Genomic DNA, 14,695 nt, shown 5'->3' on the forward strand with positions numbered 1-14,695 from the left:
CGCCTAACTTTTTTATTTAGGTGCACCAGCACAAAATTTAGGTGCACCTAAATTTTTCCTCGCGTCGGCGTTAACACTGAATGGCGATACACAATATATAGCTCTGTATTTTTTTACAAAGTGGGCTACATGTTCAGTTTTAAGTCAAAGCCACTTTTCACAAGCTCTTTTATTAAAACAGATTGTGATTAAAATAAAATGCAAAGACAGGGTTTCCTTTACCAGTTTAAAAACATACAGCTGCAACACATGTAAATGAAAGTTATTTGAAATAAATAGCCTAGGAGATTATATATATATATATATATATATATATATATATATATATATATATGAGAAAGCTCCTTCACTTGTTTTCAACAATAATAACAGACTGATTGAAAGAGGATGCCCTGATAGCTCATTTGGTAAATACAGAGGCTCGACCTGCGGTCCTTTCCTGCATGTCATTCCCCCCCTCTCTCTCTCTCCTTTCGTTGCATGTGCGACCAAATTGGTCGCACTCTAGAGCCCTGAATGATATTTTCTGCTGCTGGGAGTGTCAGAAAATATGGTGTAAATGTGGTGTGATGCATTGATGATTAATAATATAACATAATTAATACAAGCATGAATCACAAATGTCATTTAACATCATGTGCTAACTTTAATTTTACATTTATCAATGCTTAACATTGCCTGTCTGTTTTATTACAATGTTTATTACAAATGTGTTTCATTGCATTTAAATGTAGCCCACATACACAACAAAATATCAAATACCGTAGCTTTCACTATAGCACATTCGTGGCTAAAATTCTTGTTCTGTAAATAATTTCCCATTATAACACCTATGTTTAAGAAAATGTGTACAGTTCTGCATATTAAAAAAATGTTCCAAGGATGCAAACAATACATAATTGTGTGTTTAAACATAACATACAATTTCTTTATCTCAGCATACATGAGACAAAAGCATAAAATATGTTTTATATTGATATTATATTTGATAATGTTTTTGATCAAATTATGAGCACACAACATATATTTTTGCTGGCCGTGAACAAAAAGTCTTGATGGTATGAATTAAGAAAGTATTGTTTTGTTTTTTTGTTAGCCATAGAAATGTTGACAGGCACGTATCTATGTAGAGCTTTACCACACATTAGTACAGTCTCATAGGAGGGAAGGACCAGTGCCCAGGGCTTGGGAAAGAAGAAAGGGGAGGTACTGTATCTTTTTCAAGCATGTGAGATGGTGGGTAATGCATCATGTCAGTGTGGTGGGACCTGAGGGGAAGGCAGGGTGAAGGGTGACTGAATTGGCTGAAAGGCTGGAAGCTCTGCTGAGGATGGTGAATTTGGACAAAGGAGGGAGCAAAAGAGGATCTATCAACTTCAAATGGGTCTTTCTCCCGGGGAAAGTGAGTTGGTGCTGGTGAATGTCTATCTGGCAGCTGTGTTTGATAAGGACAGAAACGCTGGATGTTGATTCCACTGAATTGAGACCAACTGCTCCTCTCTGGAACTGCTCTGGTGTGGTTAAACATAACAGCCTCTTTGCTCTTTAGCCTGTTAAAACTGTCTTCCCAGTGATGAGATGCAGAAGCCTTTTCTTCCCAGCATGATGTGGGAGAGAACAAATGATCACTCGCTGTAACTCCAGAGGGCTCAAAGTCCATGTAGAACTGTGGAGCGCAAGTAGGTCTAAGGATATCATCCAAAAGGCTGACAGAAGTCTCCACAGGGCTTGTCAACCATTCAGCAGTCTTTACATGAAAACCAGAAAGCATTTTATTCCAAAGTAATACAAAAATCTTATTTGAGGATTACTAAACAAAGGATATGAACAAAAATAAGAGCGTGACAGAGTAAATCTACCTGTTCCAGGTTTTGATGTGGCCTGGACTTCCAGTTAAAACGCCCAGTTCCCGTCATTCTGAAAGGTGTGGTTTTCTCGGAGTCAAAACATGGCTGAGTGGCAGTGGCTTGAAACGCTGTTGTAAATGCATCTAAAAAAAGAGGAAACACAACTGTAAAGCTGCCCACAAACTATAACATGTACCGTGCTTACTACTGCCTTTAAAAACAAGAAATATACTACTTTAAAGCCACTTTAAAAAGGGTAGGTTCATAATAATAAATATCTTAAAACAATAGTCAGGTGCCTATATGAACATTAAAACTGGTTTTCCTTGCTGTAATCATCCTTATAGTGGCCTTTAAGAGATCTCAGCATAATGTGCTTTTAATCAAAATCCACAGTCCGAGTTCTGTGCAAAAATGTATGAAGTTAATATAAGTTAGACAAAGCAATTGGGAATCTTCAAAAGTTACGATATGTTTAGTACAGTATTCCCTCTTTTTGTTCCTATCCCTCCACTGAAGCTAAACAGGAAATACAGTCCATGGACACATAAAGAGGGAATTTAGTACTAAAAAGACATTAACTTTGGAAGATGCAGAGCATGATACATGAGGCTACAGCAATCTAGTCTGTATACACATACAGGCTAAGGGGGTCGTCGTCCCTGTGTTTGTGTCGGGCAGAACACAAACACAGAGCCTGTTGTGAGCCTTGCTTAAGTATTAACATTATTGAATTAAAAAGATGTTATCGATACCAATACTAAATAAGTGAAAAGCACACCATGTGAACATCAATAATGTTGATAAAATTTAACGTATGATGCTTTTCTACATGAGAACTGAAGCACCATATCTTAATATAAACATTGTGATTTTATAGAGGTATGATAAAACATACAGTAACATTGAGTTATCACTTTAAAAACAACCATAATCTTTAACAAATCACCATATTTCATTTTTATGAGAATCCCAGAGCCTTTTAGTGCGTACCTAAAGGCGAGAGCTCATCTATCATGGTTGGCTCATGATCCTGGACTTTCTTTGAGGAATCATCACCGAAGCTGATGCTTCGCTGCACCTCGAGGAGGTTCTCCTGAAGCCGGGGTCCATGTCTCTCCCGTAGAGCTTTCAACAACACTTCTCTGCTCTCTGCCACCAGGTTTCTCCTCCTCAGAAGTGGAAACTGCAGACAGTCACACAAACCCGCTGCCAATGTACTGACAGACTTGGATACACAGACGGGATCTCGTCTTCTATTCTGTATGTCAGAGCTGTCAGCAGTGGGTGAGCTGGAGGGCTGAGGGGGGCTCAGACTGAGACCAGGAGCTTGTGTTTGGTGAACGGGAGACTCCTGGTTCTTTGGGGTGTGCTCCAGATTAGAAATCACGTTTCCCTTTACCTTCCTGTTTAATGTCTTCACATTTTCTCTGACAACAGTGGGAGTCAGCTGTGACTCTCTGCCCTTTTCAGACATGACAGGGTCGGTCTTCTTGCTCTTGATTATCACTGCATCGAGGGAGCTGCGTTTAGCGGAGGAGATGCTTTTAACACTATCCGGTGAAAGATCAGGTTGTTGCTGCGGTCTCTGCACCGGTGTAACATCCGATCCCTGACTGATTTTCTTCCCTTTCTTCCGGCAATCATCATGGGCTTTTGCTTTTTCAATTGGCAGAACCTCATCAGTATCCTCACCCAACAATTCGTTAATAGATAATGGAGATGGAATGTGAGATGTTGAAGATGGATGTGAAGTAGCGTTGTTCTTTTCTTGTACTTGCGTTCCACGTTTTCTCTGCTCACTTAACAAGCGTTCAATGTCGATAGACTTCACCTCATGGTTGAACAGGCCATGGTGTCCTATCAGGCGACTGTCTGTGATGATACTGGGCTCTTGTGCAGCAGGAATGATGTTTGGAAATGGTGCATCTTTCCTTGAAGGACAATGACAGCCGTTCTGGAAATGTGCCATGTCTTTACTGCTTTGGCGACGGCAGTGATGGTGATGTGATTTGGACGTTGAGGCTTCTTTCTTACCACCTCTCATCTGACTCCTCTCCTTGCGGCTCTTCAGTCGTTTCATTTTGTGCTGCCCATCTGTCATACTATCATGGTTTAAACATTTGCAGTCTACAGTTAAGCTGTTCACTGAGCAATGGGTTTTTTCTGTTGTTTTTAATTGCTTGTTGAAAACATTCAAGATCTTTCCTCTGTCCGATAAAGCCCTGCCACCCATGTGGTGCATGCTGCACCGGATTCTGTAGAAAGATAGCTGCAGTTAGTCTTTTGTATGTCTGTAGGAAATAGAGATAAGAGAGTTTGGTAACCTCAACAGGATGCTTTTGCATCTCAGTGATGTCACCTCTACTACTCAAGCAAATGAATAATTTCAATGACAGTGGCTGAATCCAAGTGTTGACCCTCTGGACTGAGACCTTGCAGACTTTGATCAAATATACCAAAAGTGCATGCCAAATGTATTTTGCTTAACATTTCATGACAATATGGACTTTAGGAATTTATGCAAGATAATGCAGTCTCTGCTGTGGATAGTTTAGCAGAGAAAGATGATTGCCAACATGAACAGTTACTCTTTACATGGTCATTACCTCTGCTTATGTTGTATTCACATAAAACACTCAACTAAGGATCCTCATATTGTAGATGGTCTGGTGTTTTTATTAGTTGATTGAAAACCAACCTATGTAAAAAGGCCCTTTTACATAGATTGCCATTTTTAAGCAAATTAATTTGCATTTAAAACCTACACACACAGCAAAATGTTGCCCTGCTGAAATGCAGCATTTACACTATTTTATTTGCTCCAAGGTTGTTTTTTTCCCCTAAATTCACCTGCATTATAAACAGATTCAGCCATTCCCAATAAGGGATGTCACACATGGCAACAGTTACATGTCAACAGCTACATGGCAATGCTTATTGACCCTTTTATTGTTTATGCCTCGCAGCAAACCACACTCCGATGTTTGCAGTTCAGACACAAGCAGTACTTGGCACACAAATAAATAAATGCTTATAGTTCACAAAAGGTGCACAGGTGTTGCCAACAGTGCACATGTAGCCTCTGACTGGTGATGACGTTTAGATAAACACTGGAACATGTGTTGGTTTACTACAGCCGCTAGGGATTTTATGACTGTAGAATAGATTAATATCAACAGGACAATGCCACAAAGCCACTGACATATAAATTAATCTACTTGCCATAATGGGCAGAGCTAATATCAGAGTGGCTTATCTCAAATCTCATATCTCCACAATGTATACAAAGAGACTCATCGACATCTTTTCCTTTCGTGCTGGGACACTATAGAAATAACATAGGGAACTACCGTTAACTTCACTTGCAACTATTTCCAGCTAATGTAGTCCATGTCCACCATGTTAAAGGGCCTTAATTTGCAGATTGTAAGAAACAAATCCAAATTCGTATGCATAATATCAGAGCTCACAAAATGAATAAACTCATAACGTCACTTTTGACTACACAAAAAATATATATATCTTTTGAATCTTGAATGTCTTCACACTGTTCTACACTTCTACACAGAAGTCAAGAAGATTACAATTTCTGACACAGGCCACCAGAAAACGTGAACCTACGATGCCTAGAAATTAAACAAATGTATGGACCATCTAAACATTATAAAATTATAAAAATAAAAAAGCTTGGTCTTTCTCACACCTATTTTAAAAAATTGCATAGCAATAAAAAAAATAAAAAAAATCTATCATAGGTCAGCAGAGGCAAAGCAGAAGACAGGTCCCCATATCTGACACAGGCCATTAACGTTAGTAAAGGTGACCCCACTGTAACGTTACTAACGTTACCTGGAAATTATATATTAAGCATCTAAATATTGGACTCATCCCTTGTAAAGAATGAATAATATAAATAAGCATAGCAACCCCTTAGGAATGTGATCATATCAATGCAATTGCGCCCCCTGCGGTTCCAGACAGCTTTACCAACCGTTAGCCATGTTAGCCTAGTTAGGTAGTTAGAAACAGGTGGGAATAACGTCTACCACCAAGTGCACTTTAACTTGAAACACACGTGTATGAAGTATTTAGCTGCAGCTGCTAAGAAACACAGTAACTAACTTAAAGCACGCCATGCGAAACCAACACTAAATAAGTCATGAAACATCTGTATACAAACTTAAAATCGTTAATTAACAGCGCTGCTTACCGACAGTCGTTTTTTTTTTTACCGCTGGTAAATCTGTTGTTGCTCGGCAACATGTCGTAGATGTGTTTCTTTGCGCAGCACCAACTCCCACCAACACCAAACGAGCAGGGCGAGTCCACTCACGCAGACGAGGAGGTACAACTGTCTCATCTTTTATATTCTTCTCCACTTGACCGAGACATCATTTGTCATTTCTTCATAAGATACGTTCTGAAATTTAATCTTACGCACATAGCACTAATACAGTGCCGGAGGATTCTAAAATACACGAAAACATATATATTGTTGCCCATGGACAACAATGGTACTGGCAACTAGTGAAAATGTACTTCCTGAAACTGAATTGGGAGATGACGATTTTTTGATTTCATGGTAGCCTATGCTCATTAATATCTCTAAATGTAGCCTCTATGAAAAGCTCTACATTATCCCTTTTGCACAATGCAGGCTAGCATATTTTAAAGTTAGTAACAATCTGTGTTACTAGTGTGTGACCGGTATCTCTGTTGATTCAGCAAGTAGGCTAGCTAGCTACAGTGGCTAACTGTACCAACCTCCTTAGATTTAGCTAGCAATTATAGCTATAGACTGTTGATTTATCGGTTTGTTTCCGTTGTAAAAAGTACCAGAAACCCTACGTGACTGCTTTCCCAACACCGATAGAGTCAAGTCATGAGTGCAGAGGACCCAAACCCAGCCGCCACACCCACTCCCTGTGAAGACATCCAGGGAGATGGACGATGGATGTCTCTGGTGTGTGAAATAATATTATTTTCTATTGCATAGTTACAGCAAAACAACAGCCATGCATTGCCTGGTTTGCCCAGTCTGCATTATAGCTAATGTTACATTTTATTAATTTGAAGTAAAGAAAACAAAACTGATAAGTATTAGTTGGTATTTCTGCCAGTGTTTTGTAGATAATTTATCTAAAAGAAGAAAGAAAACACTATTCTGTCAGATTTATTTGTGAATTACCAGTTTCTCATCGGACTGACATGGGATTATGCACTGATATTTGAACCAATGGTAACATCTTTGATCTAGTGTTCAAACTAACAATTTATATATATAAATAACAATATATTGATACATGTTTTGTATTTATTTCTGCATTTCCCGAGTAAAGTTTCAAAAATGATTTCTAAGTCTATTTGTCTTTTCCTTTTTCTCTTTGTAGCACAACCGCTTTGTGTCTGACAGCAAAGACAAAGAACCTGATGTCCTGTTTGTCGGAGACTCTCTTGTTCAGCTCATGCACCAGTTTGGGGTAAAACATAAATCACACACTTTCCTGTTTCTGGTTCTTTATACAGAGTTTTGGTAGCTTGTCTTTTTCTTATTATCATCCATGCATGTTTTCAAATAGTGTGAACTTTAACATGTGGACGCTAACTTGTTGTGGTTTGTCTGCAGATATGGCGGCAGCTTTTCTCTCCTCTCCATGCCCTCAATTTTGGGGTGGGTGGTGATAAAACACAACATGTGCTGTGGAGACTGAGCAATGGCGAGCTGGATAACATCAGCCCAAAGGTCTATAATACTGCCAAAAATAGAGAACATGATCATGCTTGTTTATTCAGACAGTAGACTCATTGTTCTTATTTGTGTGCTAAATTCCAGGTATATTGACCCTAAACTATCAATGACACATGTTGAGTCATGCGTTCCTTTCTTCTTATGTGGCTGTAGGTGGTAGTGCTGTGGGTGGGCACTAACAATCATGGTGAAACTGCCGAACAGATCTGTGGAGGCATCATGGCTATTGTCCAAGTTATCAAGAACAAGCTCCCCCATTCTCGGACTCTTGTACTTGTAGGTTTCTTTTTATACAAGTGTTAATCTACTCACCTGCATGTCTGTTGAAAATGTCAAATGAAGTTCAGTCAACCATCAGACTGCACAATGATATCACCCCTTTTAGTTCCATATCAGCTTTGTGTGATTAGGTAAACAGTAGACTATTGGACTCTGTGTGAACTGTTTGGAGATATGCTACTTTTCACGCTACATTTAAAATGCTGTACATGTTTGGGAAAGGGCTGAGATCGAACTACATGTGAACTTGCTGGGTGTATGGTGAAGCTATAAACTTCACTGGCATTTCAACTGACTAGGTGAGAAAGTAATGTCTGATTAAGCCTAATTTTAATTTTGGGAAACATTAGATTAGATAGAAAACAGTTTTTACATTGATGCATGTATTTCTAAGAATATTACTAAAAACGCTAATAGGTGTTCTACCTTTTAAACAATAACATCCATGCCATATCTGTTTTCCAGGGTATACTGCCCAGAGGTAAATCGCCAAACCCTCTGCGGGAGCGAAATGCCAAGGTGAACATGCTAGTCCAGGAGGCTGTATCGTCCCTCCCTCACGCCTCTTTCCTCAACGTGGACCCAGGCTTCGTCCACGTCAATGGTAGCATCTCCCATCAGGACATGTACGATTACCTTCACCTGACCCCTCAGGGCTACCAGGCTGTGTGCGAACCCCTGCACGCCCATCTCAAGTCCATGCTAGATAAGCCTGTTGAGAACTGAGCAACCAGGGCACAAACTTACACTACCACAGTGGTCCTCATCCCTGTTTCCAGAGAGCATTACACCCATCGTATAAACACCTTGAATGATGGCTAGGAAATCATTATTTGGGGCTAAAAGCTGCACAAATTATTTGCGTGAATCATCTCCATGGCCAGGGTTGGTGACCACTGTTACGGGACCATAACATCTTTTTGTGTTGATGATACAGTGAGAAATGTAATGTTCTGTGCTATAGAGAGACAAAGTCTTGCTGGTAATCATCTGTTCCACTAGCTTTTGGTTTTCAGTGATTTTCCATAGAAAGAAAATATTGTATTTCTCTGCAACATGATGCAAATGATGACTATGATATGGGGAACTCCTGGGCTGTCATCCATGGGGATCAGAGCCAGACAGTGAAATTACATCTGGCAGTATGACACTGAAAGGCAGTTATACGTAAATAAATCCAGTGGTTATAATTAAAGATTTTGAAAAAAACACAGCAACTTTTTAATCTAATGAAGATATGCTGTAGGTCAAAATATTAGTTGCTGCACCATACTAAAAACTTTATAGCTGTGCCCCAGATTTCACCTACAGTACAGCACTTGTGAGACTATCACAGCCTAATTTACCTTTTGCATATGGACAGATTTTTTTTCAGAAGAAGAAAAAAACAAAATACATTATCTGCCTGAGGCTACTGGAACAGGAACTAGTTGAAAAAGGTGGAGACTTTGGCTCTTTAGGTGTCAGGATATGTCTGGTAAAAAACAAATGAAATACAAGAGCTGCCCTTACCAGGAAATCGCTGTAATTCATCATTTTGGTTTCTCAGTTTCACTAAGTTCCATTTATTTGGCAATGGTGTTATCTACTCCGTTGTGATGTCTTGTGTCTTTTGTTTATGTTCATTTGAATGACCAAATGTTTTTGATTGACCGTAACCGTTTACTTGCCTTTTATCATGTCACTTGTCTCATTATTGTCCATGTACCTTTTTGCTTCACGTATTGTAACGGCAACACATATTGACATATGAGAGTCTGTGTTTTATAGGAAACATAGATGTATTTGAGTAGGTTGTGAAGTTGGATAGATATATCTGAAGTTGCTTGTGCTTCAAGTTTAATCTCATCTGCAACATAATGGCCCATTGCACCATTTGAAAAGGCTTTACTTCACACTATGCTTCTGAACCTCTTGGATAAGGATTGTGTTACAGAACTTGAATTATGCTTCAGGATGGCTGACTGTGTAAGTGGTGAAAGAATGCATTAAAAATGAAAAATGGTTTCACTGTCCCTTGGTTGATTGATCAGATCTGCTTGCTGATACTGATTAAGAGACATTGATGCATTGTCATTAATGCCGTGCTACATTTTTACGCCTCAAGAAGAAGATTTATTGCTTTTGGTTGACTGGTTTTGTTCAAGTCTCAGACATGGTTGTGAGCAGGGAGCTGCATTTCTGAAACTTGAGATAGGTGAACAAGTCTCACTTTGCCCATATTAACCTGCATTCAACAGCCATCACACATAATACATTACCTAATTCTGGCAATTGTCTAGATAATAACAAGCATGATCTCAAATGTAACAGTTCATGGTGTATCTATTGCAGTGGTGTTGACAGGGCTGATAGCAAGCTGCAAGTTGTGATTAATTGTAGGCCAATCTGTTTTATAGCATGAAATGCTTTGGCCTGGAATTTATAATTCAAAATATGTGCTGTACACCAACCAAGTTAGAGGAGCCTAAATATTCTTTTGACTTCTCAGTTTCCTTTCATTTGAGTGTAACAGATGCTGAAGACAACATTTGATCTCAGTTTGGATCAGTGAGAGAAAGCATAGAACATTAACCATTTAAGATCATACATATAATAAGACCCGGTAAGAAAAGTTTTACTTGAGACTGAAAACATTTTGCATCTAAATTTTTTTTTTTTTTTCTCGTGGGCCCCAGACTTTCTCCCAACCACGATTAATTTCTCAAAACCAGTTTTTACATGTTTCCTGTTATCAAGTCACCCACTGTGAAAAGGCTGGTTGGGCAAGCTTCATGCTTCATATAACTGGCAGTTGATGAATGTGACCCGGCTATAATTTCAGACATCAACACCATCCTTTATAAAGAACCACAAAAACAACATCTCAATCCATTACTGGGGCTGAAGTTAGTGCACATGCAGGATTTCTTTCTCTGACTTACTGTCTTGGACCGGCTTAACTACAAAATGGGATCAAAGACGTTTCTGCTGTGGGTTTTTGTACTGCTTATATTTACTGATCACAGCCAAGGTATTGTATACTTGATAAGAATGAGACAATGTAATGAGTTTTCAAAAGTAAGTTTACATCCTGCGCATTTCAAGCTGTGATTTTTTTCTTCTTCAAAGGTGTTCCAAAGACAAAGGGAAAATCCTTGATTGTCAGCACTCATAGTATGTGAGATCTATGTTTAAAACACATTTTTTATTGGTTCATTAATAACTATTGAGCTTTTATATTTGCATAACTTAATTTAATCTATTTTTTTATTAAGTTTGATATAAATTGTGTTGTAGCCTCTGCTGTTGGAGAACCACTGACAACTGCAAATCCAATCAACATCCCAAAACAGCACAACAGACCGTGTACCTGTAAAGGTGAAAGCAGCATTATCATACATTATCAGTTTATGTGTATGCGGAGCCTCAGTATTAGTGGAGTGCATTTTATCCTAACCCGAATATATACTTCTCTTTTGTCCTTGTGTATTTGGGTCACCCAGGAAAGAGAAGAGAGATGGTAAATTCACACTGCCGTTGTCAGCAGTCTGGCAGACGCAATGGCAAACGTCAAAAATGTGAGTTACATATAGTTTTTGAGATTTAAGTGAGATCAGTCTTGTAATCAGTATTATTTCCCTGCTTTAACTTAAAGGTAATAAGAAAATTAAGGACTCTTAAGTGTTAATTACATATTTATAATATTATGTATATAGTGCCACCTCATCGTATTTATTTATCTTGATTGTTATATTTCACTATTTCAATTTTTATGTTGTTGTTATTTTATATTTCACTATTTAAATTGTCTATTTTGTTGTTATTTTCTATTTTACTATTTAAATTTTCTATTTCTGTTTGTCTGTGATTTAACTGTCATATAGGAGAGCTGTTAAACTGTGTTTCGTTGTTGAAAATAATGACAATAAAGATCTATTCTATTCTATTTGAAAAGATTTTTGACAGTGAACTGATTTTTTTTTCTCTTGCTCTATTTCTTTATCCGTCTGAATTTATTCAAACCACAAGGGGAAAAATTGTGCCAGGGGAAAGGAAACAAGAAGAGGTGCGTCTTCAAGTTCGCTCCCAGTGTCCCTATGTGAACACGCTAAGAAGCACTAAATATCCTTATATTATATATCCTTGTATGTAGTGATGTTTAAGTAATGATCCCTGTCATACATACATATGAGAATGTTACACTAACACATTTTTGCATGACTTTAACTGTCTTTATCAGCACAAACACACTGTATCCTCCTCAATAAAGTCCTCACAAAATTAATTGGGTTGATTATTTATTGATTAAATGAAACAAATTCCATCCATCCATCCATCCATCTTCGTCCGCGGACGAAGATGAAACAAATTACAGTTTTAATATTATCACACATGTAAAAAGCTTCCAGGTGTTCAGAGTGAAGAATTGCAGTTTGTACCAAAAGAGTATGAAGGTGTTTTAGGGGAACACACTTGTTAATTTATGTATTAATTAATTAATTGTATTAAACTACCTGAATGGCAGAAACAACAACAACAACCACTTTTACTTGCTAATAATGAACAGGCAATAACAGGCAATGAAATAATAAGATGATTTACCATTTCATTGTCAGCGTCAATGTTACTATTATGTATTGTACGTTAATTAAAATATATCTGACAAAAGGAAATATCTAACAACAAACTGTAACTTCAATCAAAGTCTGTCACATTTCCAAATTCTTATTTTCCTTTCAAACAAAACCCAAAAGAAATGATACCATGGCATAAGATTATTTACTATAGTTTCCCATTAATTGTACAGTAAGACTGTTAAGACTGTAGAGGGAGCAAGAGGCCTTTCAGTCTTACTGGATTTCTCAGTGCGGAGGACTTAGCTGAACAGCACAGGCACAGACAAAGCAAACAGACCCATCAACATCAGACCGCCTTGGGATGGGAAATGGAGGGCCGAGGCGTGAGCTAATGGAGCTAAGAGGGAGAGAGGGACAGAAATAATGACAAATAAATTGCATGTTAAATTTTATACAACATTACATATATTTAATTGTATAACACCTATTCTAATCCGACCACTAGCTAAATGATTTGAATGGATGTAATCATTTTAGTTTTTTTTTAATATTCCACACTATAAAGTCAACAACTTTTTTATTATTTATTTACATAATTTATTATCTTATTAACAACACAAACAAATAAATAAAACAAATTTAAATGATCTTATTATAACATTGGATCATGTTTCATTCATATTTTTCTTGTAAGCTCATCAAATATCCCAAAATTACTTTTAAAGTAAGGCTCACTCACCAGTGACAGTAAAGGCTGTGGTCTGGTACATTGTGATGTTGGTCACAGGGTTTGTTGCCTTACACATGTAGCTTCCCTGAGTCCCTTTGTTTGCAAGGAAAGTGATAACAGAGCCAGTATTGAAATCCATTGAGTTATTGTTAAAGAACCACTGGAAGTTACAAGCTGGCCGAGAATCAGCAGAGCAATTCAAGGACACTTGTAGGTTAACTTTAGTTGAACCTGGACCAGAGATATTCACACTCAGAGGGCCATCTGCAAACACAGAGAATGTTGATGAGAATTATGTACAGAAAAATTAGGAATATTGTGTTGCTTTTGCACAATAATTGTTTTTTTAAAGTCTAAATCCCCATTTGTTCTGAGCAGACTTTCAAAAATTCATTCATGCTTTTCTGGTCAAACTCAAACCATTGTATAGCAATTATCAATACATAGAAAATAATTTATTATGATCCTTTTTTGTATGTTCTGCAAAGTTTTGTAAATCTGCTTAACTTTAGTGCTTTTTGTAATATTAATTTATGATCAACAGGCGCTCGTGTGTAAGTTATTATCATTGTCAAAGAACAGTTATTGAGGAGATAATGTTAGTATATCACATCTGATCATACACCAACATATTTATATAAATGTAAAATTATGTATTTGCTTATTTCTTTGTAAGGGATTTTCAGTGGCCTACAATTTTCATGAAACATTTTAAAACAAAAGAAATATAGATTTTTCTTAAAACAAGTTAAAAAGAACTGAATGAGTTCAAACAAAAACTCTCTCCAGATTCCTAAACTACTCACAGTTCACCAGGAGCATGTATCGGGGGCTTTTATGTGGACCAGCCCGATTGGTAGCGACACACTGATATGTCCCATCACTGTGCATCGTCAATGGAGTGAACTGCAGCGTGTTGTTTTTAATGTGGTAGGACATGTGAGGGGTTGCGGTGAGGTTTGCCATGGTGAGGTTTGCCATGGTGAGGTTTGCCATGGTGAGGTTTGCCATGGTGAGGTTTGCCATGGTGAGGTTTGCCATGGTGAGGTTTGCCATGGTGAGGTTTGCCATGTTGAGGGTCATGTTGTCCTTCATCCAGTAGATCGTGCTATAGGGCCCAGTAACGTCACAAGTGAGAGTGAAGTTTTTAGAGTTTATTGGAACGGTGTTGTTTCTGATCATCACTGACTTTATTGGCTCTGTGGACAGAAAACACAGCAGAAACCAATCAGCATTCAATCAGTCATACAGTCACATGGAAGGAGTCAAACCCATCGGGTTTTCTTACCAATGACTGTGAGCATCTTGGAGTTTGTGCTGTTCTGTTTTGTCATATAATTGTAAGCCATGCAGGTGTATTCTCCACTCATATTTAAAGACAGAAGGTCAGTTTTAAACATTGAAGTATTGGACACCTGGGAGCCATTGAACCACCAGGTGAATTGACTGGGAGGCCTCGACATGGCAGAACAGTGAAAAACAGCATAATGTCCTGTCTCAGCAAAAGCTGGCCCTTCAATCATGGGTG

At 38.0% G+C, this 14,695-nt stretch overlaps 3 protein-coding genes across 6 annotated transcripts; 1 reads left to right on the forward strand and 2 right to left on the reverse strand.

The window, feature by feature from the left end:
* Window positions 1-621: 621 nt before the first annotated feature.
* Window positions 622-6,198, reverse strand: prr19 (proline rich 19). The gene is made up of 4 exons (XM_028580881.1): window positions 6,061-6,198; window positions 2,841-4,105; window positions 1,860-1,990; window positions 622-1,747 (listed from the first exon to the last, which is right to left on the reverse strand). Exons 1-4 carry the CDS (start codon window positions 6,111-6,113, stop codon window positions 1,145-1,147), a joined length of 2,052 nt encoding a protein of 683 aa, XP_028436682.1. The 5' UTR covers window positions 6,114-6,198; the 3' UTR covers window positions 622-1,144.
* On the forward strand, window positions 5,901-9,884 carry pafah1b3 (platelet-activating factor acetylhydrolase, isoform Ib, gamma subunit). 4 transcript variants are annotated; one of them, XM_028580882.1, is made up of 6 exons: window positions 5,901-6,195; window positions 6,724-6,813; window positions 7,241-7,330; window positions 7,477-7,593; window positions 7,753-7,875; window positions 8,344-9,884. In XM_028580882.1, the coding sequence occupies exons 1-6, from the start codon at window positions 6,121-6,123 to the stop codon at window positions 8,602-8,604; spliced, it is 756 nt and encodes a 251-aa protein (XP_028436683.1). In that variant the 5' UTR covers window positions 5,901-6,120; the 3' UTR covers window positions 8,605-9,884. The 4 variants fall into 4 exon arrangements, with proteins under 4 accessions (XP_028436683.1, XP_028436685.1, XP_028436684.1 ...); XM_028580884.1 differs by having other exon boundaries at window positions 6,114-6,195; window positions 6,684-6,813; XM_028580883.1 differs by lacking the exon at window positions 5,901-6,195 and adding an exon at window positions 6,236-6,432.
* Window positions 9,885-13,334: 3,450 nt separating this feature from the next.
* LOC114557322 (uncharacterized protein in mobD 3'region-like) lies at window positions 13,335-14,537 on the reverse strand. The gene is made up of 4 exons (XM_028580752.1): window positions 14,456-14,537; window positions 13,974-14,366; window positions 13,374-13,431; window positions 13,335-13,341 (listed from the first exon to the last, which is right to left on the reverse strand). The coding sequence occupies exons 1-4, from the start codon at window positions 14,535-14,537 to the stop codon at window positions 13,335-13,337; spliced, it is 540 nt and encodes a 179-aa protein (XP_028436553.1).
* Between the last annotated feature and the right edge of the window lie 158 nt (window positions 14,538-14,695).

This window comes from Perca flavescens, chromosome 6 (assembly GCF_004354835.1).
Source record: "Perca flavescens isolate YP-PL-M2 chromosome 6, PFLA_1.0, whole genome shotgun sequence".
NCBI classification, from domain to species: Eukaryota; Metazoa; Chordata; class Actinopteri; order Perciformes; family Percidae; genus Perca; species Perca flavescens.

What these genes read in the sequence shown, in the direction of transcription:
- prr19 (XM_028580881.1), bottom strand. Translation starts at nt 6,113, where the DNA reads ATGTTGCCGAGCAACAACAGATTTACCAGCGGTAAAAAAAAAAACGAC. An exon ending in AAAAAAAAAAACGACTGTCG is followed by an intron (nt 4,106 to 6,060) that starts GTAAGCAGCGCT and finishes ATCTTTCTACAG; the next exon opens with AATCCGGTGCAGCATGCACC. An exon ending in CACATCAAAACCTGGAACAG is followed by an intron (nt 1,748 to 1,859) that starts GTAGATTTACTC and finishes TTTCATGTAAAG; the next exon opens with ACTGCTGAATGGTTGACAAG.
- pafah1b3 (XM_028580882.1), top strand. Translation starts at nt 6,121, where the DNA reads ATGTGTTTCTTTGCGCAGCACCAACTCCCACCAACACCAAACGAGCAG. An exon ending in ATGGACGATGGATGTCTCTG is followed by an intron (nt 6,814 to 7,240) that starts GTGTGTGAAATA and finishes TTCTCTTTGTAG; the next exon opens with CACAACCGCTTTGTGTCTGA. An exon ending in AGCTCATGCACCAGTTTGGG is followed by an intron (nt 7,331 to 7,476) that starts GTAAAACATAAA and finishes GTTTGTCTGCAG; the next exon opens with ATATGGCGGCAGCTTTTCTC.
- LOC114557322 (XM_028580752.1), bottom strand. Translation starts at nt 14,537, where the DNA reads ATGAGTGGAGAATACACCTGCATGGCTTACAATTATATGACAAAACAG. An exon ending in CAAGATGCTCACAGTCATTG is followed by an intron (nt 14,367 to 14,455) that starts GTAAGAAAACCC and finishes TTCTGTCCACAG; the next exon opens with AGCCAATAAAGTCAGTGATG. An exon ending in ATACATGCTCCTGGTGAACT is followed by an intron (nt 13,432 to 13,973) that starts GTGAGTAGTTTA and finishes CTGTGTTTGCAG; the next exon opens with ATGGCCCTCTGAGTGTGAAT.